This window comes from Pelodiscus sinensis, chromosome 4 (genome assembly GCF_049634645.1).
Source record: "Pelodiscus sinensis isolate JC-2024 chromosome 4, ASM4963464v1, whole genome shotgun sequence".
NCBI lineage: Eukaryota > Metazoa > Chordata > Testudines > Trionychidae > Pelodiscus > Pelodiscus sinensis.
In genome coordinates, this window is record NC_134714.1 from 117,405,179 (window position 1) to 117,418,784 (window position 13,606).

Sequence of the window (13,606 nt, forward strand, 5' to 3'; positions counted from 1 at the left end):
CTTTGCAGTAGGGTGAGGGTACCTGGGCAGTGCATTCACCTGTGGTACAGACCCCCGACTATGGGCTACAAGAACCTGCAGCAAATCTCCCTCTGTGCCCTTTGGGAGCATGCAGAGTTGGGGGACAGAATTTCCCCTTTGATGCTGGAGAAAATCATCCAAATACGTTCCACAAATAGTCACACAATTTAAACCATTCTGGGCTCATGCTAGTCCATGCATTCACACAGCAGAAGGATGGGGTATGGGTGTATGCTTAGTCCCTCAATGGGCTGCATTGCCAGTCACAATGCATAGGAGATAGCAGGCACCGCAGGGCCACACATGCAAGTGGAGACATGCTTTGCCCCACAAGGAACAGCCAGTGTAGTAGAGCAAAGTGCTGAGTGAGGAGCAAGCTGTGCTAGGAAAAGGCTCAGTACAGCTTATTCCTCCTCTATTTCCCGCCGCCCCTCCCAGTTTCCCAGGAAGCAAGGTCAAAGCAGAAACTGAACAGAGAGTCTCAAAGCCACAGTGAAGACTCTGTGTTGTGCTGGGGCAGGGCAAATGGTGGGGTGCCAATCCAGCCCATTATAAATGACTTTTGAGGCTGCTAAAATTCACTTCAAAGATGTATCCTCTGCAATGGTTCACAGATTGGGTGCATTACCATAGATCACTGAATGCACCTGCTGCCTAGAGACTGTTATTCTCTCCCATCTCGGTGTAGCCATTTTTAGCTCTGGAAAAAGAGTACTCAACAGATGCAGCACAGCAGCCACAAGTAAAGCCACCTTACACAAAACACACGCAGGGCCTAATCCTAAACATATGGCCAGGCTGTGAATCCTTTACTCACTGAGGGTATGTCTACACTACCCCCCTAGTTCGAACTAGGGGGGGTAATGTAGTCATACGGAGTTGCAAATGAAGCCCGGGATTTGAATTTCCCGGGCTTCATTTGCATAAAGCCGGCCGGCGCCATTTTTAAATGCCGGCTAGTTCGGACTCCGTGCCGTGCGGCTACACGCGGCACGGACTAGCTAGTTCGGATTAGGCTTCCTAATCCGACCTAGCTAGTCTGTGCCGCGTGTAGCCGCACGGCACGGAGTCCGAACTAGCCGGCATTTAAAAATGGCGCCGGCCGGCTTTATGCAAATGAAGCCCGGGAAATTCAAATCCCGGGCTTCATTTGCAACTCCGTATGACTACATTACCCCCCCTAGTTCGAACTAGGGGGGTAGTGTAGACATACCCTCAGTGAGCTGTTACTCATACAAATAATTCCATTGAAATCATGGGGTACTCTGAGTGAATTAAGTCAAACAGATGTGAGAGTCAGATAATGCTATTAATTACACTGATATGAATCCAGAATTATGCTAATTCAGGACTTACCGAGAGATTGACACTACAGAGATCTATCTCTTGGGGATTGATTTAGAGGGTCTAGTAAAGACCCACTCAATTGAATCCTGATCACGCACCCATTGACTTGTACTCCACCAGGTTGTGAGGAATAGAGGAATTGACAGGTAAGTTGAACTAAGGTCAATAAGGTACATTGACTCCAACTATATTATTCATGTAGCTGGAGTTGTGTACTTTAGTTTAACTTTGTCCCCTAGTGTAGACCTGGCTTCAGCATGCATCAGATTCTATCTCATTTACTCTGAGTAGTCCCTTTTATTTCAGTGGGTCTAGCTATGGAAGAAGGGAATACGTAACATCAGTAAAGGAAACAGAAACTTGCCTTCCGGATTTTCACAGGTATAAACAGGATCACACTTTATGGGCACTACTCATCCAGGGTCAGATTCTGACTCCATTCCTCATGCTGAAGAGAGTCTTATTACACCAGTAGTCCTATGTAAGGAAATGGGAGCATCTGGAGGGAGGTTCTCCTCAGCATGAATAAGGGCACTAGAATTCTGATCTTAAGGGTCAGATTCTGATACACCTGCTCATGTTGAGTAATGTTCCACTTCTGGAGCAGTCCCAATCCTTTCCAAAGGACTACTCCTGCAGTAAATCGTTGCGCAAGGAGAGGCAGGGTTATCAGAAATCTAGCCCTAGGGCTGTGGTGAGCAAGCTGATGTCTCTGAACCCTCAATCATTAAAGTCAATGAAAGCTTTCTCATTGACTTCAGTGAGACCTATAGGATTAAGTCCTACGCCCAGCAGTAGAAGCCCACAGTATTTAGTTCTTAGGCAACTGTGGCTTTTGTTTCATCTGCCTGAAGTTCCCAACTGACAGGTGCTGGCTCAGTTAAACATTAAACATAAACATATGTTACAAGCAGATTTCCTCAGTGTAATTAACAGGGATGATAGAGAAATTAATATTTTTCAAAATCACCTGAGAATTTGCAGTCGCAACTAGGATCTCTAATTTGATGCAGCTCCCTACATGAAGCTTCATTTACATTAGTCAATGTCAGGCAATAAGCCACATCCACAGAGCGTTGGTGGCTACCCTTTGTGCACTGTGGAATGCCCTCTCCTTGTAAGCTGAACCTATCACGATCACACAAAGTCAGAGTGTATATGTATGGGCAAACTTTCAGACATCTTCATCAAGTACGTGGAAAATCAGTGGCAAAACTGCACATCACCTGCAAGGCAGTCACAGCATCAGAAGTAGAAAATCACCAGCTCTGTGCTATGATTGACATTATTGGATTGTCTGTTCTGATCCTCATCTGGAGTAAGGATGTTAAGGACTAGCTGTCTAGTTGCCTCTTCCCCCCCCCCCCCACTTGCTGCCTCCTCAAGAAAATGTTGACTAGTTGCAAATGTCGACTAAGCAAATGTTGACTAGTTGCTTCCCCCTCCTTGCTGCCGCTTCAAAGCAGCAGCGCTGTACAGAGCCCAGAGTATGGGCTTCATGCAGTGCTGCTGCTTTGAAAAGTCGTGGCGGTGTTTTAAAGGGGCAGCCCCACACAGCTGATCCTGGGCTCCATGCGGTGCTGCGCATTTGAAATCCAACTGTGGACTTCCTAGCTGACCCAGGGCTCCGTGCGGCATCTCCACAGAACCCAAAGTCAGCTGGGGAGTCCCCTGCTGACCCCGGGCTGTGCATGGCATTTCAAAGCGTGCAGAGAATCAGCTGAGGAAATTCCATCGACTGCTTGACTAGTAAATTAATCAATATTTAACATCCTGAGTCTGAAGCAAATGACATATTCATTGCACTCCAGCCCATGTGCATGCCAAACCATGTCATATATATATTGCACATACATTTTTTTTAAAGACTGGCTGAATGTAATACTGCTTTACAAATACTTCCTCCCTTGTGAGGGATGGTATGTGTAAAAGACATGATTCCAATTCATGGTGGGCTTTTTAAACCTCCCCACAAAATTTTAACCTGTATCTCCTAGATATGTACAATAAGCCTAATTCAGATCTCACTCATTTGCAAACTCAGTGGAATTATGCAGGTGCTAATCAAATCAGAATCAGTATCATTATTCCCCTTCCCCCTTTTTTAGTTGCTGAGCATGCTGCACTTTTGGTGCCATGATAGCTCATCTCATTCATCCACTTGGTTTACTGGCAAAGGTGAAAAGAATTAACGATCATCTGCTGATTTTTGGCAAGCTATGTTCTGGGTCAAAAACTCTCTTTCACAAAATCTAGCTGCATTTTGGAAAACTTATCTCAGATAAAAAAAATTCTCGAAAACATACACTCGAGTCAGTGGACTATCACATTACCATGGGGGTGAGTTGGACCAATACATGACAGTTTGGTGACTGGGCACTTTCTTTTGAAGGAGCTTGTGTTCAGGAACTTTCAGGGCCTGTAAGGGTGCGTCTACATAGCACTTTTACCTAAAAATAAGCTACGCAATCTACACTACGCACATTTTGAGGTTATTTCGAAATAGCTTATTTTGAAATTTGGTGCTATCTACACAGCACCAAATTGCAAAATAAAGTGTTATTCCGACAAGTCCCTTAACGCTCGTGGAACAAGTCGGTATAGCAAGCCCATTATTTCAAAATATATTTCAAAATAACGGGCGTGTTTAAAGAGGCAGAATTGCTATTTTGGGAGACTTCCAGTATCCCGAAATAGTGCTGCTGTCTAGATGTAGCCTAAGCGTGTGTGTTCATGTGCATGTGCATGATTACTCTGAACTACAGCTAAATGTTTTGCATTGATTTAACATGACTATGAGTATCCATTTCAAGAATTAAGTGAAACCACTGATCGAATGCTGAGTACAAGTTTAAAGTCACTCATCTGCCATCTTAAACTATCCGTGGCCATGAATAAAGGTTTTATATTGGAGTGTAATGTGCATTAAATCTAATAAATAGAAGCCTTAAGTGCTTGTGGTCTACACATAATTCCGTCTATAGCCACTCTCTTCTTGTTAGCATTGATAGACCATGCAAAGTGAGTGCAAAAAGGACACGAAACACTGCCCAGTCAGAGTGGTAAGCGGTTTATGCTCTATTTTCTCAGGTGAAAATGACTCCGTTAGGTGCAAGTTAATGGAGGACTGGGCACTCATTGCTAACTTTTATGGGTGTAAAATAAAGTCTTGACACTCCGACCCTTGTTTAAAGGGAAGCAGTGTAATCTTTCTGGGTCCACAGATGACCTGAACAATTTACATCTCACTGGGGCATTAACACTTATGCTTTAGTACAAAAATATAAAATGATCATAAAAATTTAATTTGAACTTCTAACCATTTCATTTCAGATCATGCAAGAAAGAAGGAAAAGGAACGTCATTCAGCTAATGGCGTTCCATACCGAGCATGCAAGAAACAAGTGGGATGATCCTATTATGAACATCTGCACAATCTATCATGAGCAGCATTTTAGTTTGGAATCTCAGAGGGTGGGATTTGGTTTGGGGGCACAGCGTGGGAGAATCCCGCTACATTCTGTTTTTTTCAATTTGGCCCATGATCATCAGTGAGGGTTTGAAACAAACAAAAAACCTTCTGTTAAAAAACCCCAAATCTTCCCTGATGTTAAAAAGTATCATGTCGACTGACGACTCCACAGAGCTTGAAAAATCTGTGGGCACAGTATTATATCATTTCGGGCAAGCTAGCAACAAAGCATGTGATCCTGCAAACTGCTGAACATCTTCAACTCCCATGCAGATCAACTGAGCCCAGTGCACACATTACACTCGTATAATAAAATCATAGGAAAAATCACTAAGGCTACGTCTACACTGCAGGGTTTTTGCACAAGAAGTCTTTTGCAGAAGAGTTCTTGCACAAAAACTTCTTCTGCAAAAGCATGTCCACGCCTCAAAGTGCATTGCTTTTGTGATGTGCTTTTGCTCAAGAGAGCATCCACACTGCATGGACGCTCTTGCACAAGAAATCTCTGATGGCCATTCACTGAATGGCCATCAGAGCACCTGTGCTTTATTGGATAGGCTCTATTTGTGCAAGAAACCACTGTGGAGTGTCCACACATGCCTTGTTGTGCAACAGCTTTAGCGCAAGAGGGAGTTAAGCCTTGTAAAAGGAGGTTTACTTACACCAGAAAAAGACCTCTGTTCTGCCATTTTACTGAGAATTTACTTGCACAAAAGCGCGTTTGCGGTGTGGGCACTCCGCAGGTTTTTGCGGAAAACTGACCAGTTTTGCCCAAAAGCCTTGCAGTGTCGATGTAGCCTAAGAGGCTGTTTGTCTCCCAGTGAAAGGCTTAAAAAATAACATGACTCACAGGAATAACTAGCAGCATCCTCCAAAATATCTCGTACACTGTGGTGGTAAGGCTATTGAGACCTGGCTTTCTATAGCATAGAACCAGGTAACATACAGATGTACTAACCCTCCAGAAATGTGTAACAAAGAACCACCCCCTCCATTTATCACTTACAAAGGATTATTTTTAGTCTCACGGGGATATCATCAGTATGAAGCAAAAGTCTTATTTATCAATGTTTCATGAAGGACTATTAGAGACAAAAATGCAAGACCACTTTAAGAAGCCAGTAGGCTTCCATGTGCTCAAATAATCAGAAGCAAATGCTCTTTTCTATAGATTTCTTTCTTGTGACACGGCATGAGGCTGCTGCTGTCAGTCAAGCCATGGAGTTATCACTCATCAGCAGGTTATGAGGTCATGAGCTGGCATCTTAATTGATGGTGAAGAAGGGGAAGAAGGCCTATGAAATGATTGTTTACAAAAGCACCTTTTTTAGTAATGTCTCCTATAATTTCTCCTTATTTGGAGAAATGCCACACATGCCAGAGAGAAACCCTGGAAAGTCTGTCTGTCAAGAGGGTTTTACTAAGGATTTTGCTAGGGATTCTCTGCAGTTATTTGGGAATTCAAGAAAGTGTGTCTTCTAGTCTTTTGGGGTATGTCTAAACTACATCTCTTTTTCGATAAAGGGATGTAAATGAGACATATTGAAATTGTAAATGAAACTGGGATTTGAATTTCCTACACTTTATCTACATAATGGCAGCTGCGGCTTTTTTTTGAAAAGCCGCTTTTTGGAAAAAAAAAAAAAACAATGCTGTCAAAGCAGGGATCTTTTGACAGAAATGCCCTGTTTTGAAATGCCCTCATTTTTTGAGGGTTACATTATCTTTCAAAATGGGGCATTTCTTTCGAAAGATCTCCATCCAGACCACGTTTTTTTTTTGAAAAGCGGCTTTTCGAAAAAAAGCCGTGTTCGCCATTATGTAAATTAAGTGCAGGAAATTCAAATCCCAGCTTCATTTACAATTTTTATATGTTTAATTTACATCCCTTTATCGAAAAAGGGATATAGTTTAGACATACCCTTGCTGTTCACCCAGGAATTACCCTGGGTGAACAGCAAGAGACTAGAAGACACACTCAGACACAATACTTTCAGAAAAAAACAAGCAATTTGTTAGTGTGGGAAGTGGCACATAGTTAACCAGGGCCTATTACCATACATTCTTCTCTATGGCCTGGTCTATAGTAAACCAGGAAGGTCGGTTTAAGGTACACAACTCCAAACGCATAGCTGGAGTTGGCTTAACTTAAGACAAGCCTTGGACTTACCTTAAGACCAGCTGGAGTCAGCTTACCTTAAGACAAGCCTTGGAAGGTCAATGGGGGCAAACACTCCTGTTGACTTTCCTTACTCCTCACAAAGGGAAGGGTACCAGACATTGGAGGGGCTGCCCTTAGTGTTCGATTTATGGGTCCATACTAAGCCCATTAAATTGAATGCTAGAAGATTGACCTCCGGAGCGTTGATCTTGCACTAAGTATAGATGTGCCCTGTGAGGGTGGGTATACATTGCACCGCTATTTCAAGATAACTTGTGTTATTTCAAAATAACAATATGTCTACACAGCCATTCCGTTATTTCAAAATAATTTCGAAATAACGGACGGCTTATTCCGAAATCTGTAAACCTCATTCTACGAGGAATAATGCCTATTCTGAAATAGCTCTTTTGAAATAAGTTTGTGTAGATGCTCCACTGCTGCTATTTTGAAATAGCCCCTCACCAGGGCCATTCTAAGTTATTCCTCCCCAGTGCATCCTGGGGCTCTAAATCGAGATAGCATGTCTACATTAGGGAAGCCTGCCTCGGACTTATTTTGCAGCTTCTTTGCAGTAGAGGTGTGCTATTTTGAAATAAGCTATTTCAGAATAACTATTCTAGAATAGCTTATTTCGAAATAGCCATGCAGTGTAGACGTACCCTGAGGATCCCTGGCCTGAATCTATGCAGAGGAGACTGTATTCACTCCATGGGCTAAAATCTCATCTTCATTGGACGTTCTTCCATTCACCTACTGGCCTATGCCTGCATGGAAGCTGTTTTCAAGTCTTCCAAGTCTATCCCTTTCACAGATTTCTGGATGACCAGATCCCTGTAAAAGGAACAATATTGAGGACAGTAAATAAGATTTTTTAAAATGTTACTTACATATACCATATGTGTTTCTGAATGTGTTCTAGCTACAAAGAAAGAGAAAACAAGGAGTTAGTACAGGGGAAAAAAAGAAGCAAAACCAAGAAAACTGCATAAAACAACCAAACATGAGGGTTGTCCGTAGCTAGGCTTAGGTCACCCTCCTTAGAGTCTGGAAGTAGGAATCTCAGTTGTGATGCCCTGGTGCAATGATCTGACTGCACCCAAATGATGAGTTTTACACAACACACAAAGCATCTGCTGTCTCTCCTGCCCCCTTCCAAATGGGCCTATTGCACCGGACACCAAGAACAAAGGAGCAGGAATCACCAGGCATCGGTATAAAGGGTTTTTGTTTGTGTTGTTTTTAAATGGATACAGACAGTGTGATAGTCACAGGGGGGCCATAATGGATCTCCTGAAATGTAGGAAGGCACACATGCCATAATGACTGATCTACAGGGGAGGTGTAAAACATAGCTTCCATTAGGGTTCACAGGCAAGTGCTCTGAAAAGGAAGATTATAAATATTCCAGATGAAGTCAGCCCAAAACCTGCTTTCAACACATGCCTGCCTACAGGATGGCAGTGCTGCTATTCCAGAACCCAGGGTATTTTCTTATAGGATTTGTTTTCCTTTGTGATAGGAGATATGATCACAAATGTTAAGTCAGGTGAAGGCAGTGTGAGATTTGTGCTGCTTGATTTCCACCAGCGATTGATTTCCAGGTAGGCTACAAGTTCATCAAAACAGCTTTATCAAGATTCAGTGGAGTGAATGTATGGTACTAGAATTTATGGCCCCAGCACAAATCTTCCAGACTTCCATTTCCTCTGCTGGCCTGGCATCCTACCACCCCCTTTCCACTCTGCTCAGGGACCCATCACTACATGCTACACAAAAGGGAATGGCTGCTATGACTGACGGTGGACAGACAATGATAAATACAGTCAAGGACTGGCCAATTACTGAAGTTTGACAGTAGACATGCCTGCCTACAGAAGTTTCAGAGGGGTAGCCGTGTTAGTCTGTAACTGGAAAAACGTAAACAATCAATAGTCTTGTAGCTCCTTAGAGACTTACAAAATGTGTCGACGGTACCATGAGCTTTCGTGGGCACATCCCACTTCTTCAGATGAATGGAGTTTAAAGGGTCCAGTTTTCAAATAAATAGCACGGAGAGCCCTCTGTGCTCTTTAAAAACTGGACCCCTTACACTGCCTACAGAAGGCAAGCCCCAGAAGCTGTTTTGTGGCGGTAACATTTTCTCATAGCTCTCTTCAAGAAAGAAGCTCCTGACAAATTCTTTTCTACAGTCAACAGAGAGAACAAGCCCTGCTCAAATACACCTGGGCTATGTCTACACTGGCATGATTTTCCAGAAATGCTTTTAACGGAAAAAATTTCCGTTAAAAGCATTTTCAGAAAAGAGCATCTAGATTGGCACGGACGCTTTACCGCAAAAGCACTTTTTGCGGAAAAGCGTCCGTTCCAATCTAGACGTGCTTTTGCGCAAAAAAGCCCCGATCGCCATTTTAGCCATCGGGGCTTTTTTGCGCAAAACAATACAGTGCTGTCTACACTGGCCCTCTTGCGCAAATGATTTGTGCAGGAGGGCTTTTGCCCAAACAGAAGCAGCATAGTATTTCTGCAAGAACATTGATGATCTTACATGAGATTGTCAGTGCTCTTGCGGAAATTCAAGCGGCCTGTGTAGACAGCTGGCAAGTTTTTCCGCAAAAGCAGATGATTTTGCGGAAAAACTTGCCAGTCTAGACACAGCCCTGTAGAGAGAATATAAACTTGTGTGTCTGCAACAGCATCCTAGCAGGAACAACCTATTTGTAGATGCCAAGTGATTGTACCACATGAGGAACCTTTGTGTGTGTGCGTGTGCGTGTGTGCACGCAGGCTCACGTGCTTGCAGTGTAAACTCATGGGCTTCAGCAGTGTGTCAGTGAGAGGCAGAGGAGAGCTGGAAGGAAGCTCCCGTAATGTCTGTAAGATGAAATCAGAGGGCCATTAAACTGGTCAGAAAGAACGGAGACAGCTGTCCTGCCCTTATTACTTTCCACTTCATTTCCAGGCTAATGAGAACTGGCAAGCCAAAGAGAGAGACAGAGAGAGAGAGAGAGTTAGAGAGAGAGAGAGAGAGAGAGAGAGAGATGCTTGCAGACAGAAAGAAGGAGACTGACAGAGAAGGAGGAAACAGATTTTTGTATATTGCATAACAGTGGCTCTTCATCCTGGAAAGCCCAGCAGAGCACAGGCTGACTCTGAGAGGATCTGTTAAGTGTGACAGGGGTTTTCCTAGAATCCAAGGACCAGGAAGAAATGCAGCAGATGGGAGGGTAGCTAAGAGAGACAAAGGGCTTTCTTTAGAACAGAGGAATAAAGGGTTAAGCCTACTGCTTCTAACCGTATTAGCACCATCACACAAAAGGTTCCATCTGGCTTCCTCACCCTCCCTTTGGCCACCATAGAGCAGAAGCAGAAGCCATACTGGAGTGAAAATAAGAAGAGTAGGTGTGTCTGCCCCACTTACCATCTGGAGTTGTTCACTCACTGGAGCTCAGGTGTTTGGGCTCAAACAGGGAGAAGAGTCATGTTTGGTTTGCCCGTTTTGTTGGGGTAGGTGAAGTGGGCTTAAGAGGCGTGGCCTTCCAACTTTTCCAATCTATGGCCCCTTCACCAAAACTCCTTTCCCATTCAGCCTTTAGTAAGGGCAGGGTGATGACCCGCCCGATTCCTATTTGCGAGCTGCCTTCCTGAATTAATTCACTTATGCACCCCACCATGTTCTAGGACATGGGTTCTCAGCCAGGGGAACCCATGCTCTAGACAGGGCTGGGCAAACTACAGTCCGTGGGAAGCATCTGTCCTATTGGACCTTTTCAGCTGGTTCCCAAGCTCCCGCTAGGGAGTGGGGTCAGAGGCTTGTTCCGCTCTGCCTGCCACTCCAGCAGGGAGCAGGGTCGGGGGCTTGCCTCACTCTGACCATGCATCCCAGAGGGATCACCAGTGCGGAAAGCTGGGAATGGTCTGGGGACATGTTTCCAGGCTCCCCAGTTGGCTGGGGCACCTAGGTACACCCGTTTGGCCCAATGGCTAATCCACCACTGGGAGGAGGCTGGACCAACAAACATGTATGGCCCACCATACAATTTGCCTACTCAGATGTGTTCCTCAGGCCTAAAGGTTTGCCCACTCCTGCTCTAGAAGATAGCAGCCTGTATTAATTAATTAGTATTATTAATTACAGTAGTGCCTAGATGTCCTAGATCTGAGCCAGGGCCCCTCTAGGCTAGAGCTGTACACACAGACAGAAAAGCCAGTCTGGCTTGCACTCGTCTGTTTCTTGTTTCCCTCCTAGAGCTCAGCAGCAGGGATTTCAGGTGGCCAATCACTACGCATACTTACATAAAGCCCTGTTAAAGGGCTATTATAAAGGTCCCCTTTACATTGTTGCAACAGCTTTCCCAGCATAGAATCATAGAATAATAGGACTGGAAGGGACCTCAAGAGGTCATCGAGTCCAGCCCCCCGCCCTCAAGGCAGGACCAAGCTCTGTCTACACCATCCCTGACAGATGTCTATCTAACCTGTTCTTAAATATCTCCAGAGAGGGAGATTCCACCACCTCCCTTGGCAATTTATTCCAATATTTGACCACCCTGACAGTTAGGAATTTTTTCCTAATGTCCAATCTAAACCTCCCCTGCTGCACTTTAAGCCCATTACTCCTTGTCCTGTCCTCAGAAACCAAGAGGAACAAATTTTCTCCTTCCTCCTTGTGACACCCTTTTAGATATTTGAAAACCGCTATCATGTCCCCCCTTAATCTTCTTTTTTCCAAACTAAACAAACCCAATTCCTTCAGCCTTCCCTCATAGGTCATGTTCTCTAAACCTTTAATCATTCTTGTCGCTCTTCTCTGTACCCTTTCCAATTTCTCCACATCTTTCTTGAAATGTGGCGCCCAGAACTGGACACAGTACTCCAGCTGAGGCCTAACTAGCGCAGAGTAGAGCGGCAGAATGACTTCACGAGTTTTGCTTACAACACACCTGTTGATACAACCTAGAATCATATTTGCTTTTTTTGCAACAGCATGTGAGGGAAGTGGTAGCTATTAATGATTTTGGCCAGAAGGAGATGATGTGGCCAAGATATGTTCAAGTCTCTTTCATGACTGTTTCTTTTACAGTCCTTCTTTCTGTTTCTCTGGGTCAGGTTGTCCTTGTGAGGCTGTGCTGGGCAGAAGGATCTGTATGGCTCAGGCAGTGTCAATTCAGTTTCCCAGACAAAGTGGGTCACAAGTTCATGTCCCAATAACAGGCCCTTCAGATAAAATGGTACCCAGAGGTTGGCCCTGCTGCTGGCCATTCCAATTCAAAAGATAACGATCCCTTTGCATTTGCCACAAAACCAGATCCAAGGCTGTGCAAGAGCTCTCTCCGGGTACGTCTACACTAAGCTAGTTCGAACTAACGCATCTAGAACTAAAAACTAGTTCAAACTAGCGTTTTGCTAGTTCGAACTAGCAAGTCCACATTGAGTGGACTCTGAACAGGGCTTAAGGATGGCCGGAAGCAGTGCCGGCAGGGCATAAAAGGAGGACTTAGAGCATGGAGATGCTGTCTCAGGCTAGCCGAGGGCTGCGCTTAAAGGGTCCCGACCCCCACCCCATCGCGGGCTCGTACCCCATTCCTCCCTCACCTCCTTCCACTTACCCTTCCTTAGCCCCCCTTCTTATTGATGTACAAAATAAAGATAACGTTTCTTCCAACATTGACTCTGCCTTCATTGAAAAAAAACTGGGGGAGACTGGGAAAAGGAGGTGGGAGAGGGGAAGAGAAAGGCTGGGAGAGAGGAGGGCAACTAACATGATCAGGGGTTGGGAACAGGTCCCAGATGAAGAAAGGCTACAGAGACTGGGACTGTTCAGCTTAGAAAAGAGGAGACGGAGGGGGGAGAGGATAGAGGTCTCTAAAAGCAGGGGTTGGGTGGAGAGGGTGCATTCAGAAAAGTTCTTCCTGAGTTCCCATAAAGAAGGACTAGAGGACACCAAAGGAAAGGAATGGGTAGCAGGCTTGAAACTAGTAAGAGAAAGTTGTTGTTCTTCCCAAAGCAAATAGTTAACCTGTGGAACTCCTTGCTGCAGGAGGCTGTGAAGGCTACAACTAGAACAGAGTTTAAAGGGAAGTGAGATAAAGTGATGGAGGATGGGTCCATGGAGTCCTATTAGCCAGAGGGTAGGAGTGGTGTCCCTGCCCAAAGTTTGTGGAAGGCTGGAGAGGGATGGCACGAGACAAATGGCTTGGTCATTGTCTTCGGTCCATCCCCTCCAGGGTCCCTAGGGTTGGCCGCTGTTGGCAGACAGGCTACTGGGCTAGATGGACCTTTGGTCTGACCCAGTACGGCCATTGTAAGCTCAGGGCTCAGGGTCGGGGGTCTCAGTGGACCCCCTTGATTTTCATGCACACCTGGTCCTGGGTGGCCAGGCTGGCAGCTCTCCTGCCCTAGACGGCCACTTTCCTGTGCCTAGTGCGGAGATCGTGGACGAGGTCCACGATGTCCGCACTAGCCCAGGAAGGTGCCCGCCTCTTGCGGTCCAGGGCAAGCTCCCGGGAGCCGCCAGCCTGGTCCCGGCAAGAGGGGGTGGGCTGGGGGGCATCGGGTGGGTGGCTCTGTGCCGTGCCAGGTGCAGGCTCTGCTGGCTGGGTGCT

At 45.2% G+C, this 13,606-nt stretch overlaps 1 protein-coding gene across 8 annotated transcripts in view; it reads right to left on the reverse strand.

Annotated features, from left to right (window-relative positions):
- Nucleotides 1-13,606, reverse strand: part of BRSK2 (BR serine/threonine kinase 2) — a 502,819-nt gene that overhangs the window by 72,595 nt on the left and 416,618 nt on the right. For all 8 annotated transcript variants that reach the window (XM_075928205.1, XM_075928203.1, XM_075928209.1 and 5 more), the window contains one exon: nucleotides 7,892-7,923. In XM_075928205.1, the coding sequence (XP_075784320.1) occupies nucleotides 7,892-7,923 (32 nt within the window). The remainder of the gene's footprint in view (nucleotides 1-7,891; nucleotides 7,924-13,606) is intronic.